General features: G+C 41.0%; 1 protein-coding gene across 1 annotated transcript in view; it reads right to left on the bottom strand.

The window, feature by feature from the left end:
- CNTNAP5 (contactin associated protein family member 5) overlaps positions 1–13,281 on the bottom strand; it is a 295,991-nt gene that overhangs the window by 139,121 nt on the left and 143,589 nt on the right. Inside the window, exons 6-7 of the mRNA XM_037398285.1 lie at positions 12,994–13,178; positions 9,527–9,670 (exon numbers count right to left, since the gene is read on the bottom strand). Coding sequence (XP_037254182.1) covers positions 9,527–9,670; positions 12,994–13,178 — 329 coding nt within the window. The remainder of the gene's footprint in view (positions 1–9,526; positions 9,671–12,993; positions 13,179–13,281) is intronic.

Raw genomic sequence — 13,281 nt, 5'->3', positions numbered from 1 at the left:
AACACTGAAGCTTGGAGGAACGTTCAAACATTATGAGTCTGCATTCAAGTATCTAATTTTCTTCACTGGCAGTGGGAGGCTGTAACAAAATGCAAGACTGTAGAGGGGAAGATTTGCAACTTTTGGATAGGATTTCTGTCTCAAAGCTCTTTGCAGATTTTACCCACCAGAAGAATAAGCTATGCCTAGACTGACTTAATGGTGCCAGAGAAGGTGAATGTTAAGATGAAAAAAACATGTTTACAATGCACAACAAACCTTCAGATGACCTTAAAATGAGGCAGTGAAGACCTTGCATAGTCAATATGGTTTCAGCTGTTTGCAGCAGCACCATTTCAAAGTACCTCTGATACATATGTGTGGGCCCAAATATAAGGTCAATTTTCTGCCTGATTTTGATATATTTTGTCTGTGTTCTCAGCACGTGCAACTAGTCCTGAACTCATGGATTACTGTGACCCCTTGAAAAATTCAGCAATACTTCAGTCAGTCACACCAGCTAATAATTCACGCCATTCAAGTTCTGCATAGAAGTCTTGTACTGGGACAGGAGCAGCAAAGAGCACTGACTGACCCCACAGCCAATGCTGGGACACATGGGCAGGACCTATGAGTCTCCTCCCATGCTTCACCTGGTGAGACTTCAAGCTCTGTAGACTCTTCATGGACCACACTGAAGGAGAGAAGGTGCGATCCCACCTTCCACAAGAGCAAGCAGGTGGGAACGCATAAAGGCAGTGCTGAAGTATTCTGTGTTCTGGGACTAAAAATAAATCTGGGGGATAGAAAAGAGGCATGCTTGCCTTTTGGGGGCGTTCTTTTAACAAGGTATTTTTTTGTTACTTTTATTCAAGAGTTGAGATCTCCATGATGTAAGGGACATAAACTAATTTTAATCAGAGCTAAAAACTAGCTAGGAGATTTGGAAAACCATGTTAAATAAACCAACAGATGCTATGGAAACTTAAATCAGTTCAACTGACTCATTTAGGAGGGAAACATCTTAAGCAGCATTACAGAGCAAAACCAGACTATATAGTGAATATACACGAACAATAACTGCTGATGTCCTCACACTGACCAATGCCATCTACTTAGAGACAATAACATGAAAATTTGGATAAAGAAATAAACACTACTGAAGTGGCATAGGTTCATATTACAAAAACTGTTATATTTGCTCTGAATGTTATTCTCAAATTACTCTAGCAAGCCTAAGTCAGAAAGGTAAAGAGCTCCCCCTAAACCTGCATCTGATCAGGAGCATTTTGCTTTAATTGGCAGCAGTTCTGGAACTCTCAAGGGTACGTGCAAGACTTCTGGCAGACACTTGATTTTATAATTGAACCCAGTTTAACTGAAAAGTAAAAGCTCATTGGGTAAGAAATGGGATAAGAAGAGTCCAATCCCTAGAGAAAATAAAGGAGATTCTCAGCTCTACCAAGCCGCTGGAAACTTCAGCTATCATGTGGTGTTTGAGAATTCCATTGAGTCTATCATCTCCAGACTGATTAATGACTTCCCTAATAAACAGTGAAATCTTTTGAAGAGAGTTCTTATTGTTCTTACAAGATAAACCTTTTGAATCTAGAAATGTAATGGAGATATTTGCAAATTGTTCACTGGCTGCCATGACACTTGTCTCAAGAGTGCAAGCACCCCAGATTTCTACAAGCAGGGTATGGTTACAGAGTGGTTCTTGTTCAAGTAAGATGTTGAATGAACAGGTGACAGACAGCCTGTTACAACATTTTAAGGAAGAATCAGAGACTTTCTTATTAAAAAGAGAATGGAAGAACACAGTTGCTCAGTGATGAGGATAAAAGTGGATTACATAGAAGACCTTCTGAGCCATAGACTCATCCAAAACTGACTGGAGTATTTCCAGTGACTTCTGCAGGACTTCAATGACACCTGCAAAACTTTAATGAATCACTTCAGTCTTTTCTGACCTTTCTTCATGTAGTATTATGTACTGCTGAATGAAGAGAGGAAACTGCTGTAACACCACAGTCAGGGCAATTGTTGACAAGTTTCTCATACATCCCCTTTGCTCTCACAGAATATTAATCAAAAGTAGTATGTATTTGGGAAATTATTCAAACTGCCAGCTGAATTGAGATCCTCAACATCTAGCCTACCAAAAGATACATGTCAAGATCACAACTTGAACAGTAAGAACAATAAATAAGTATTTTCTGAGCTCTCATTCTACCTGCAGTTTAGAGCATCAAATGGGCATTTACCTTCCTTATTAATCACTATGGATACTATTAAATAAAAAGAATTTCTTGTTTTCTGCAGAGAATTAGAAAGAAAGATTTCATATGACAGGTAAAGGGACTAAAATCCCAGGCCTGGCTGAGATACAAATGTGGACGAACTGGAAAGAATGTCTCTAGCTTGGAAACTGGAGGACTACTTCTAGCTGTGAAGAGACTGAGGTTGTGGAAGACTTTGCAAAGAGAGTTAACAGAGGAAAAGAGATGACCTCTGATGCAGTTTTAAAAGGATAGGATTAAAGATTGTGATTCAACTCTGAGCAATTAGATTTCAAGAATGGGGGAGGTCCCTTCAAATCCTGTTTTTAAATTAACTATCTCAAGCAGAACAGATGTCAGCAGACCCACATAGATTTCAAGTACTTCTCAAACCAAGACATTGCTAAGCACTGAATGAAAAGCAGATCAAAGCAAGATGCCAGCTCCAACCTTCTGAAATACTGGTGCAAACTGTCTTCAAACAGGATGTGAGAGTACCAAGGCACACGGTGTTACTTAAGTTAGGACTAGTCCACTGAGTGAGCAATAGCGTGGCTCATACCTTAAGGGAAATTCTTATACTGAGGTGGGTTTCTCTTTTTCCAAGCAAAATTTCATGATGGAACTCTGAAAGCTTTCCTGATCCAAGTTTCATTGAAACTAACACATCTTTGTGATAACCAACCCTGTCATAGGGAACTGCCTACTCACTGTAGGCATCAAGCATGTCAATAAAATGTTAATTGTTTATCACATTGATTTAAGTTGTTTATATTAAGTTTAAGTTCCTATGTGGAAAACGTAGCATTAAACGAAAAGGAAAGCATGAAAAAAAACCTTGAACACTGTAACTGTGACAGAATTAAGGATGAAATGCTTGGCTAGGTATTTCTAGATGTTCTTTGTCTCAGACTCCTAAGCTATGTCACTGGCCAGAAGTGGAACATGGGATTTTACCATTTTGATGCCCACAGTAACTGTACATTATTGTTCCATTATATGGTACAATAGCTACGAGTTGCTGACAAAAGATGGGAGCAAATATAGAACTATTTTGGAAAAACCATACATCATTTCCCTTAGAGAGACAGAAAAATGAGGAAAAGAGCACAGGAGGAAAAACACACACACACAAAAATACAGAATACTTAATATTTTCCCTCTGTGGTGGGTGGACCGTGGCTGGATGCCAAGTACCCACCAAGCTGCTCTATCACTCCCCTCCTCAGCGGGACAGGGGAGGAGAAAATAAGATGGAAAAAACCCTCATGGGTCAAGGAAAAGGCAGTTTAATAAAGCAGAAGCAAAGGTTGAGCATGGAAGCAAACGCAAACAAATAATTTGTTCTCTACTTCTCATCAGGAGGTGAATGTTCAACCACTTCCCAGGACGTAGGGTTTCAGTACCCATAGCAGTTGCTCCAGAAGACAAACACTGCAATAACAAATGCCTGTCCTCATATACACACACACCCCAGGCATTCTCTCAGTTTTTATTGCTGAGCAGATGCCATATAGTATGGAATATGCCTTTGGTCAGTTTGGGTCAGCTGTGCTGGCCATGTCCCCTCCCAAGATCTTGCCCACCTCCAGCGTACCGGTGAGGGGGGAATGTTGCAGAGACAGCCTTGATGCTCTACCAGCACTGCTCAGCAGTAGCCAAAACACTGCTGTGCTACCAAACACCTTTCTAGCTGCCAATACAAAGGCAGCACATGAGGGCTGCTATGGGGAAAAGTAACTAGGTTTCAGCCAGATCCAACACACCTTGCTTTGAACAACAAGCAGGAATGAAGCCAGCCTTTCAAATTCGTCTTGCCAAAGTGAATAAGATAAATGTCTTAGATCAAACTGGCAAATTTGCACAATCCAAGACCAATTTTTGTTCCAGTTCAAGGCAAACTGATCTACAGCTTATTAGGTTATATTACCTGGGACAAAACACAGCAGCAAGGAGATTTATTATTATTATTATGAAAACAGATCCACATGTACCTTAAAATAAGAAGTACACAGAAAGCAATTCTTACCAGCTTTTTTTTTTTTTTTAATGTATTAGTTTTCTTTATTAGATTTTCTTTTTTTAAATTCCAGGCATCCGTGTATCACAGCACAGCACCAGCCTACAGGGTTGGTATGAACTGCACTTGCTCCAGGCTCTTGACTATGATGGGGTCAGTTTGCCCCTTTCTGTTACGCTGGGCAGCCAAGTAACCAAGCAATTCCCAAGACCTTACCTACTGGAATAAGACCTTACGAAAAAGGACATTTAAGCCTTGGCTTTACAGCAAATTACATGTTCCCTATTTTCCTTATCCCCTGCTAACTCCTATGACAATAATTAGCCATCTTTCTTGCTCTCCTACAGGGACTAACAGCTTTAACACCTCCTGCCTTGAAACATCCTCCTCTGCTCAGCAGGTGCTAACTGCCCTATTCAGTCAATTTGACTATCCAGATAATGTAATAAATTAAACTCTGAACAACTGTTTCTAACCTCCAATTTGCTGAAGGCTGATGACTCTCAAAAAGGCCTTGTTTGCTCAAAAACTTGCCATTTTTTTCTGCATGTATCAACTAGTCTTACAAAAAAATATGGTCTGTCTCTCCCTGAAAGACTTTCTTCACTTGTGGCCATCACAACTATCAAAATTGTAAGACAAAAACTTTTATATCAAAAATAGGAGAATTTATTGTGGTACCTACATGATGGATTAAATATTTACAGACTGAAAGTCTTTAGAATAGTAGACAAAGCCAACTTAAATCAATGGGAAAGCTATCATTTAAATAGACTTTATTTCAAGACCTTGATTGAGGTGATACACTTACTTTCTTTCAAAACAATCCTGTTAAACTATTCAGCAACAATAAAACAGAAACTTAAAATGAATACTATTTATATAGACTTTCTTACTTTTCCACACCACAGGTAGGATGTGAAGGACACTCATCTGAAGACCCAGAAAACAGGCAGGAATAGAAGAAACCATAAAAAGTTGGTTTTACAGGAACCAAATATTTCTGGAATCTGAGTTCACCTGTCTTATCTAAAGAACAGCAAACTGAGTTATTTTTTTAATAAGCATTTACTACTCATTTTTTCATTAAATAATTGCATAAATTTATTTTTTTTAATAAAGTTAACCTAGTCCTGTAAAGCATTGTGTAAAACGTCACTAAATAGTTCCAACATTTTTTATTTATCATTCCTATAATCTGATTGCAGTGCAAAAACTAAGGGGGGGGGGGGGGGGGGAAGATACACTTAACTCCTGGTTCTCCAAACCTTTGTAGGGTCCTTCACAAATCACCAGGCTGACTTGCACTAGCACTTCAGTAGAACGAGACATGCATAGACAGGTAAATTCTTCTCAAGATGAAGGTATCTCAAATCAGCTTAATAAAACAGCATGTTCAGATTCTCTATAAAGGGAATGAATTATTAGTTTACATTCTCCTGTCACTAGGTATCCTTCCCTGCTCTTTGATGCTGGCAGTTGGTTATTTCCCTGAAGCACCACAGTTATGCATTTACATGTCACCAAATCCCTTGCTGTGCTGAATTGTCACTCTCAGATCCAATATGGCAGGCCAATGTAGAAATTCAAGCATATCTGAGGGGCTGACAACTTCTGCCTTACAAATATCCTACACTCCTCTCAAGTCAGCGGAGGGTTTGCTCTGCTAAATAAAACTACTACTCCAATTCCTATTACCTAAAGGTATTGGAAGGGAAAGGGGGATAGGGTGTTCCTCAGTGTCAGTGAGTACGCAGGGTAAAGCATTGAGAAGATTAAACACAGCATCTTTTCATGACCTCTTCACTCCATTTCTTCAGCTAGACAGCTTCTTATTTTGGCATCACAAATCAGCAACACAAGAAGACTTAAGATCCAGGCCACAGGTGACATCAGAGCAGTTTCTAAGGGTGCAACCTAAATCTAGCAGTAGGTAACCACTGGTGGCCAGGATACTATAGCTATTTTCAGGATACTATAGCTATTTTTCTCTTAACTACTCCCTCAGCCAGACATATTTAGTAATTCTCAAAGGATTTCTCTTCACAGAACTTGTCCCGTCTCCTCCTGCATCTACATACACCCTTAACAAGCACAAAATCCTTCAACAAGGACTTCACCATCTCAGACAGCAACAGCTCAAATAACCTTCTTTGAAGGACAATTCCCTCTGTGCTTCTTGTAAATGTGGCTCCAACTAGCGTATTTTCCTCCTCCTAACTACTTGCCCAAGAAGCCTGAGTAACTGTTGTACAATTTCGCATAATGGGCAGTCTGCACTTCTTTTGTGCTGAGAAGACAGCTAGTAAATAGGGTAGATCTTTAGATCATTATTTTAAAGTGCTTTCTGAGGTTTCCCAAGGGTCCAGCCCTACCACCGTGACAATGGTAATTACAGAAATTTGACTTCTCTTAACCTCTTGCAATTAAAACCCGTAATCCCTTCAGAGAGCAAATAAAAGATGCCCTATCACTTCTCCACACTCAATGACCTAGGGGATAAAAAAACCCCACCACAACAAAAAGCCTTACAACATGCCATCAGGGACAGAAGAAACCCCAGAGGGAAGATAGATAGCTTGTCCAAATAGATAGGGCTACCATGTAGAGAGGTTAAGTATCACACAATATAAAAATGGAATTCTGAAGGCAAGTTCCAGTTCAAAGAGACAGGCTGCCTCGTTATCTTGAGATGTCTTCTCAAGGGGATTTATTGCAAGTCTGACAACTGCAAATGAGCTACAGAAAAGAACAGGCAGAATGATAATCACAGCCATCACCCAAGAGTACAATACATAGTACAGTATGCTGTTATTGACAACCTGTAGTTTCTTCCTCTGACTTTAAATGTAGCTGATTTGGGACCATTATTTACATAGAGGAGGAACTACTTCATAAGAGGAAATCTATACCTCCAAAGCTGTTGTATCATTTTCCTGCTTGTGTGAAAGATGTCAACAGTAAAAACACCAAAGTTGATCGGTACAAAAACCCACAAGTTTGGCTCACTGACTGTGTCATCGTTCACAAAGGCACAGACAATGAAGTGGAGCCTGAGTATTGAAGTCTGCTTCCCTTTTGGAGGCAAAACCTAGTGTCTCTGAGCATTTATGGCTTTCTAATCCCAGACTGGTTTGTCCTCAAATGTCATTTGTTAGGAGATAAAGGTATTTTGAAGGCTAACAACACAGAACCATCTCTGGTGATATCCAGCTTGTGCGGAGGCAACACAAGCATATGACGCATTGTTGGAAGAAGCGATTCCAAGTCCCTGCTATATTTTCTAATTATTCTTCTGTGATGTTCCTTTCATCACATTTCCACTCCAGACCACCTTAGCAACTACAAGAATGCAAAGCAGAGAAGCTTGCAGCTCTCTGGGGATACAGATTGTTGCTTGAAAACCTCAATGAACTTTGAGTAAAAGCATTTAGTGCAGAGGAAATCCGGCAAGCAAAAAAACTACATTCAGCAAGAACAAGTCATTTTAATTTGAGTAAGTAAATTGCTAAGGAGTGGGAAAGAGCAGAAAGACGGGAGAGGGAGATTATCCTGTGAAAGCTAGAAGTACCTGAGAGTTGCCAGAGATGGATAGCTGCGATGGAAAGGATGTTGGAAAAAAACCAGATCTGCTGGAGCTGGTTCCTATAGAAGGATGTTCATCTAAGATTATTTGGCACTGCGAGTGTGGCAACCTTTCCATGCACTTTGCATATGCAAGTGTCACAGGCACAGCACATAGCAGATCATACATCTCGCAGAAAGCAGTACAGCAGCCAGCCTTTGAAAACTATTGCATTAAAATCATTGTTTCTGGGAGGGACACTGAAAGGTGGGGGCACATCGCTGCTACCTTAAATTGACAAAGGGAGCAGGATTAGATCTAGTTTTGTCTAAACCAAGTATTGTGATAACAGAGTTTCATTGCCTGGGGCCAGGCTATACCCAGACAAAAGCCTTCAGAGAAAAAGCGCATTACAAAGTTTTTCTTCTCCCCTTTAGGAAGGCCTTCCCATCACCCAGTTGGCAAAACAACCAGCTGTTTAATGTCCTAAGAAGCAGACCAGGGCTCTTTGCTCCCCTTAGAAAGTAATCTGAGGGGAAGAGAAATTTAACACAGTTCATAAGATCTCTGCCTTAGAGTCCTGAGTCAGAGCAATCAGATTTGAGCTTATTAAAGCAAAGTCTCTCAGTCCCAGGCTAAGGGAATATCCTGGAGGCAAGTCTTGACTGCCAGCGAGAAAGTGCAGGACTTCTTAACCATCACCTTTCCATTTTGACATTCCCTGTGTATTCAGCCTCGCCCTAGGCAGGGAAAGTGGGGAAAGGAAGGACTTCTTGTGATCTTTTGGCTTGCTTTGTTTTAGCTTCGGTCTGTTTATACACATTACTACAAAGCACAAGATGTCATGAGAGCCAAAAGCAGTTTCACCTCTACATTCTGCAAATACACAGCCTTAGCCAAAAGGCACATATCAAAGCATGGTGCAGGAGTGAGGCACAAGATAAGCAAACTGAATTATTTACAATTTGTCAAAGCTGCATGGGAGTGTACTATTCCCTCTTCTTACAAAATAAAATGTTCTTTATTTGCTCATTATATATTTAAATATATCTGTAATTTTGGACTGTATTAGGTGTGATGTTACATTTATGTTTTATGTTAGCAGGCTGGATAAGACCATAGAACCTTTTGCTTTACCTCTACTGTACCATACTTAGAGACACTATTACCAGGTCAATGGTTCTCAGAACTGCCAATACACTGAATATAAGGGGAAGCACAAACAAAAATATTTCCAGTAATAAAATAAACATCTATTCTTCTTTATAATACCAACTCAAATAGAAGAATAAAATTTTGCTACTACTGTACTCCACCACAGTGATGGCGAATGGTTCAGAAAATAAGATTTTATCTGAGTTAACCAGAAAAAAAATGTCTTTATGACTTCTATTATGCCATCAAAAAGAGACATTTTACTCTTGGAAAAGGAATTTAAAAGTTTGTCCAAACAATTTCTCATACACCTGGAAAGTCAGTGAAATGTATTAATTTCCACACATGTCTTTCATTAACTCTTACCAGAGCAGCCAGTGCTGACTGGTGTTAGCCTCAGCAATATAATTTTAACAAGCTAATTACGCCCATGGCTATCTAAATCTAAATTCCACTCATTCAGTGCAGCTGGGAACACCAACAGCATGGAAGTAGAGAAGGAAAGCATACATTATTGTCTCTTACCACAGTATAGATCTGAGGTTTGCGCCTTTTTGCGAGGTCAATTATATTGACTCCGTTGTAATAAAGGTTCTCAATGCACCCGTGGAAATTTTTCCTCTGAAAGGTTCCTGGCTTCCCTGGAACAGGAATCCCTCCGAAACTGAGCTTTTGGAAAGAATAAAAATGGTATTTGGTTATCACCCCAAAAGCAAAAGGGCAAAGCCCCACACCATGCAGCCAGCCAGGATATTATCTAAGAACCAAGTCACACAAACAGTATCACCTCAGAACACAAAGCAGGATCTGGCTGCCCAATTACATTACAAGACTACAAGCTGCATAGCATTACAGCTGTTGGAGAAACGCTGCTGTCACAGACAGCTCACTGTTTTGGAAACAGCAGTGAAGAGCCTTGACACACCACTTCACCAACATAGCACCACCAGCCCCCCACCCAGGAACACCCAACGCACAAGATAACATTTAAATGGTCTCCAGCCCACAGCCCCCACTGGCCTGGAGGCTGTCACCCAGCAGCAGACCACAGTGGCCAGAACCACTGAGCAATGGAGGAATAAACCTCAAAGCATCGGGTTCACCTGCAAGCTGGAGTCACCCCTTTTCACCAAGCACATCTCTGAACAGTTCTGTTTTCAGCCAGTGAGGGGTAGTATCCCACACACGAACTACCCCATTTGCACCTTGCAGCTGTTTTCCCTAAATATCACTGTTGTTTGGTCTTTACAATACTCGCACGTGGTATTTGGGACTTGAGCAGTGTAATGGAGAAAGTTTGAGGTTTTACTTTTAAACAAAACTTCTGCTGTAATGTTGTCTAATCAGCATTGTGCAGATTACAACTCATCACTTAACTGGAAGGCTGAAAGCCCTGGAAGGACAAAGACCCTAAGAAAATAAAGCTTCCATAATCCTTGAAGCATAATAGGGGAGAAAGAAGACGGAGAGAAGGCAAAAGAAAAAGAAAAAAAAAAAAAAAAAAAGGAAAAAACCACACCCCTAAACCCCACAACTCAAAAAAAATATAATTCTATTTTCATTTTCCAGATGACATGGCTCATTTCTAATTAACTCTACCGGCTTTTTTTGCTAAGTCTTACTGTTGGTACCACTGGGTTTTTATTAATTTTTCCCATCGCAGCCAGCAGCATCGTGAGTGATATAATGCAGATCCTGCAGCCACCGTACTTCACAGTGCTTCCAGCACATCGGGAGCTGTGCTGCAATCCTGCTGCATCCACTGCATCAAGGGCATGCACTGCTGTGTGGCAACACTTACATGCTGATGGCTGCTGGAACCTGGGCAGCCTTATTTTCTGTCATAATTCCTACCCGCTCACCTCAGCTCAGTATCACAAAAGTAAAGGGAAATTTGGAGGCTATTTTTCCTCCCACTCCACCTAGCAAGCTGGGATACATAAACAAATAAAACCTCCCTGGACAACCTTGAAAGTACTTCTTTGAAAACAAGTCCTTAATGAACTTGCACCTCAGCTGAATTTAACTGATCACTTCAGAGAAACAAAGAGTGAGCAGACTGCTACTTTACATCACTTGCAGGTTCATTATTGGCATGAGCGCTTATGTGCTGGCAATGTTTTGGGTTTTTTTTCCAGTAAGAATCATTAGTTCTTCCTTAGAACACCAGAATTTCGTTTTTTCATGTTCTCTTTAAGTCCCCTGCTTAGGGACTATGTATTGGATTTCAAAACCAGAAGAAAAATCAATAGCAATTATACCACTGCATTATTAAGAAAAGTTTCCTTTGTGATTGGTAATAATTTTAATTACCAAACTAATGGGTTTATTACCCTCAGTAAGGTCTTTCATCCCTAAAGTGTGCTGAGATAAACTTTCAATAGACTGTATTGCTGTAACGTTCAGCTGATCGTCTCAGTGAAAATGGAAAGAAAACACAGTGTGGAAAACTAAGCACCAGGGGCCAGGACTGAGTGCCACAGAATCAGCAGTGATGCTGACTTACATCAGCTGAAGATCTCTACCATGCTCCCTGTTTTGGAACATCCAGAAAAATGTTCTGCAAATTACATTGGAGCCTGAGCGTTCCCTAATTGGCATCAATTTGTAGTAGGAAGCAAGTAATTTTAATATTTTGAAATTAGGAAAATGGAAGACTCAATCATTTGGCTTTTCTCAACTCCACCGTGAAAGTAGTTACAGCTTTGGCCCTTGCTAGTTCGGTCTGAAGCTGTTCCAGAATCTCAAAGCTCAAATGTGTTGTTCCCAATAAATGTGCTTGTGATTTGGTACCGCAGTACTAGAGTACAGGTACCACTCACTTCACCCTGCTTTGTGAAATACAAAGAAGGGAATTTCAGCTGGAACATGAGAGGAACAGAGAGCAGGGAGAGCAGGCACCTGACACTTCCAAGCCATCTGCTTTTGTCCCTTGGGTGTGCTGGGAATTTATCCTTTCTAGAGAAATTATTTCAAAGTGCAGAGGGGAAACTTGTGGTCTCTTAAGCAACAAACCATGCCAGCTCAGTGCATCCAGACGGGGTGATGGTTCTGACTGTGCAAGCATGACCCTGTGCCTTGTGGGCTAGCAAAATTCAGTACGCAAGTGCATGGGGATAAAAATGAACGTGGGTAATTTGCACACAGGTGTGCACTGGTGACGGGAACAGATGAAGAACTGCCTTGCATATAGATAGGGGATGATATGAAAGTTTTTAAGGTATTATTTACTATCAGTCATAAGCACTGAACTGCTGGAGTGATATAAACTACACTCTGTAGCACCTTGGCCTCATGACAGGGGAGCACACCAGCCTCGAGTTTAATGGGCAGGCAGGATGTTTCCTCTGTTCAGTCCTTCCTCGGCGGAGCTGCTCTGGCTTCCTAGACCAGGATGCTCTGCATCACAACCCCATATGTGAAGGGACCTGGGTCAGAACTGTTTATCTTGACAGTCATGCTTAGGGTCTTTAATTCCTAGTGAGAAGACAACGGTATTTATCTACTCATCTCTATGTGGGCACCTGTAATCCAAAAAAGTGGTGGCTGGATAGAGGCACAACTCAGAGCTGGTATCATGAGAGGTCATGCCAATCAGATACAGGGATGGTGCTCAATGCTTGCATTAAAATCACATTGGAGATGATGACACAGCACCTCTCCCTACAGCTAAGATCATTTTCTCCCTGAAGATTTGACTAGAACCCAGGCTATACTTTTTAATTTAGCTCAAAGCTTGCCTTACTTTGAACTGTAAGCATAATCCAATGCATATTTGCCCAGAGACCGGCCATTTCCTGGGACTGTTGTATACAGAGCTGCACTGACATAGACAGTTAACTATGAAAGGAGCTCTCTAGGATGGAAATATTAAATAAAGAAAAGATCTTTGCTGGAAAGAAACAGCTCTTAGGGTGGTTGTTTTCCACCACATTCATTTTATACCAGCTCAGCCTCACCTCCCAGCTTATAACCTAAAAGGCTTCACACACCTCATAATCAATATCCAAGTGATCTGAATCGCCCTTCGTTCGGAAATGTTGGGTGTGCTTGTCCACCGTGAAGTTCACTTGCTTGTTGAAGCGCTCTATGAGAACCGAGTGCCAGTGCTGATCATCCAGGAGGCTGCCCAGGGTGACGGATGTGTGGCTGTTACTGAAGTGCAGGTTGGAGTCTCCTGGAGGGGCAGAGACAGGCAGAAGACACCAGGGTTACCCCCAGGCCCTTAAGTGAAGCATGGGGACTCAAGGGGAGCACAGAACAGTCCTCCTGGGTGCAAA

This window comes from Falco rusticolus, chromosome 8, assembly GCF_015220075.1.
Source record: "Falco rusticolus isolate bFalRus1 chromosome 8, bFalRus1.pri, whole genome shotgun sequence".
NCBI lineage: Eukaryota > Metazoa > Chordata > Aves > Falconiformes > Falconidae > Falco > Falco rusticolus.
Note: the sequence above shows the minus strand (reverse complement) of the source record. Positions and strands in the feature narration are given on the sequence as shown.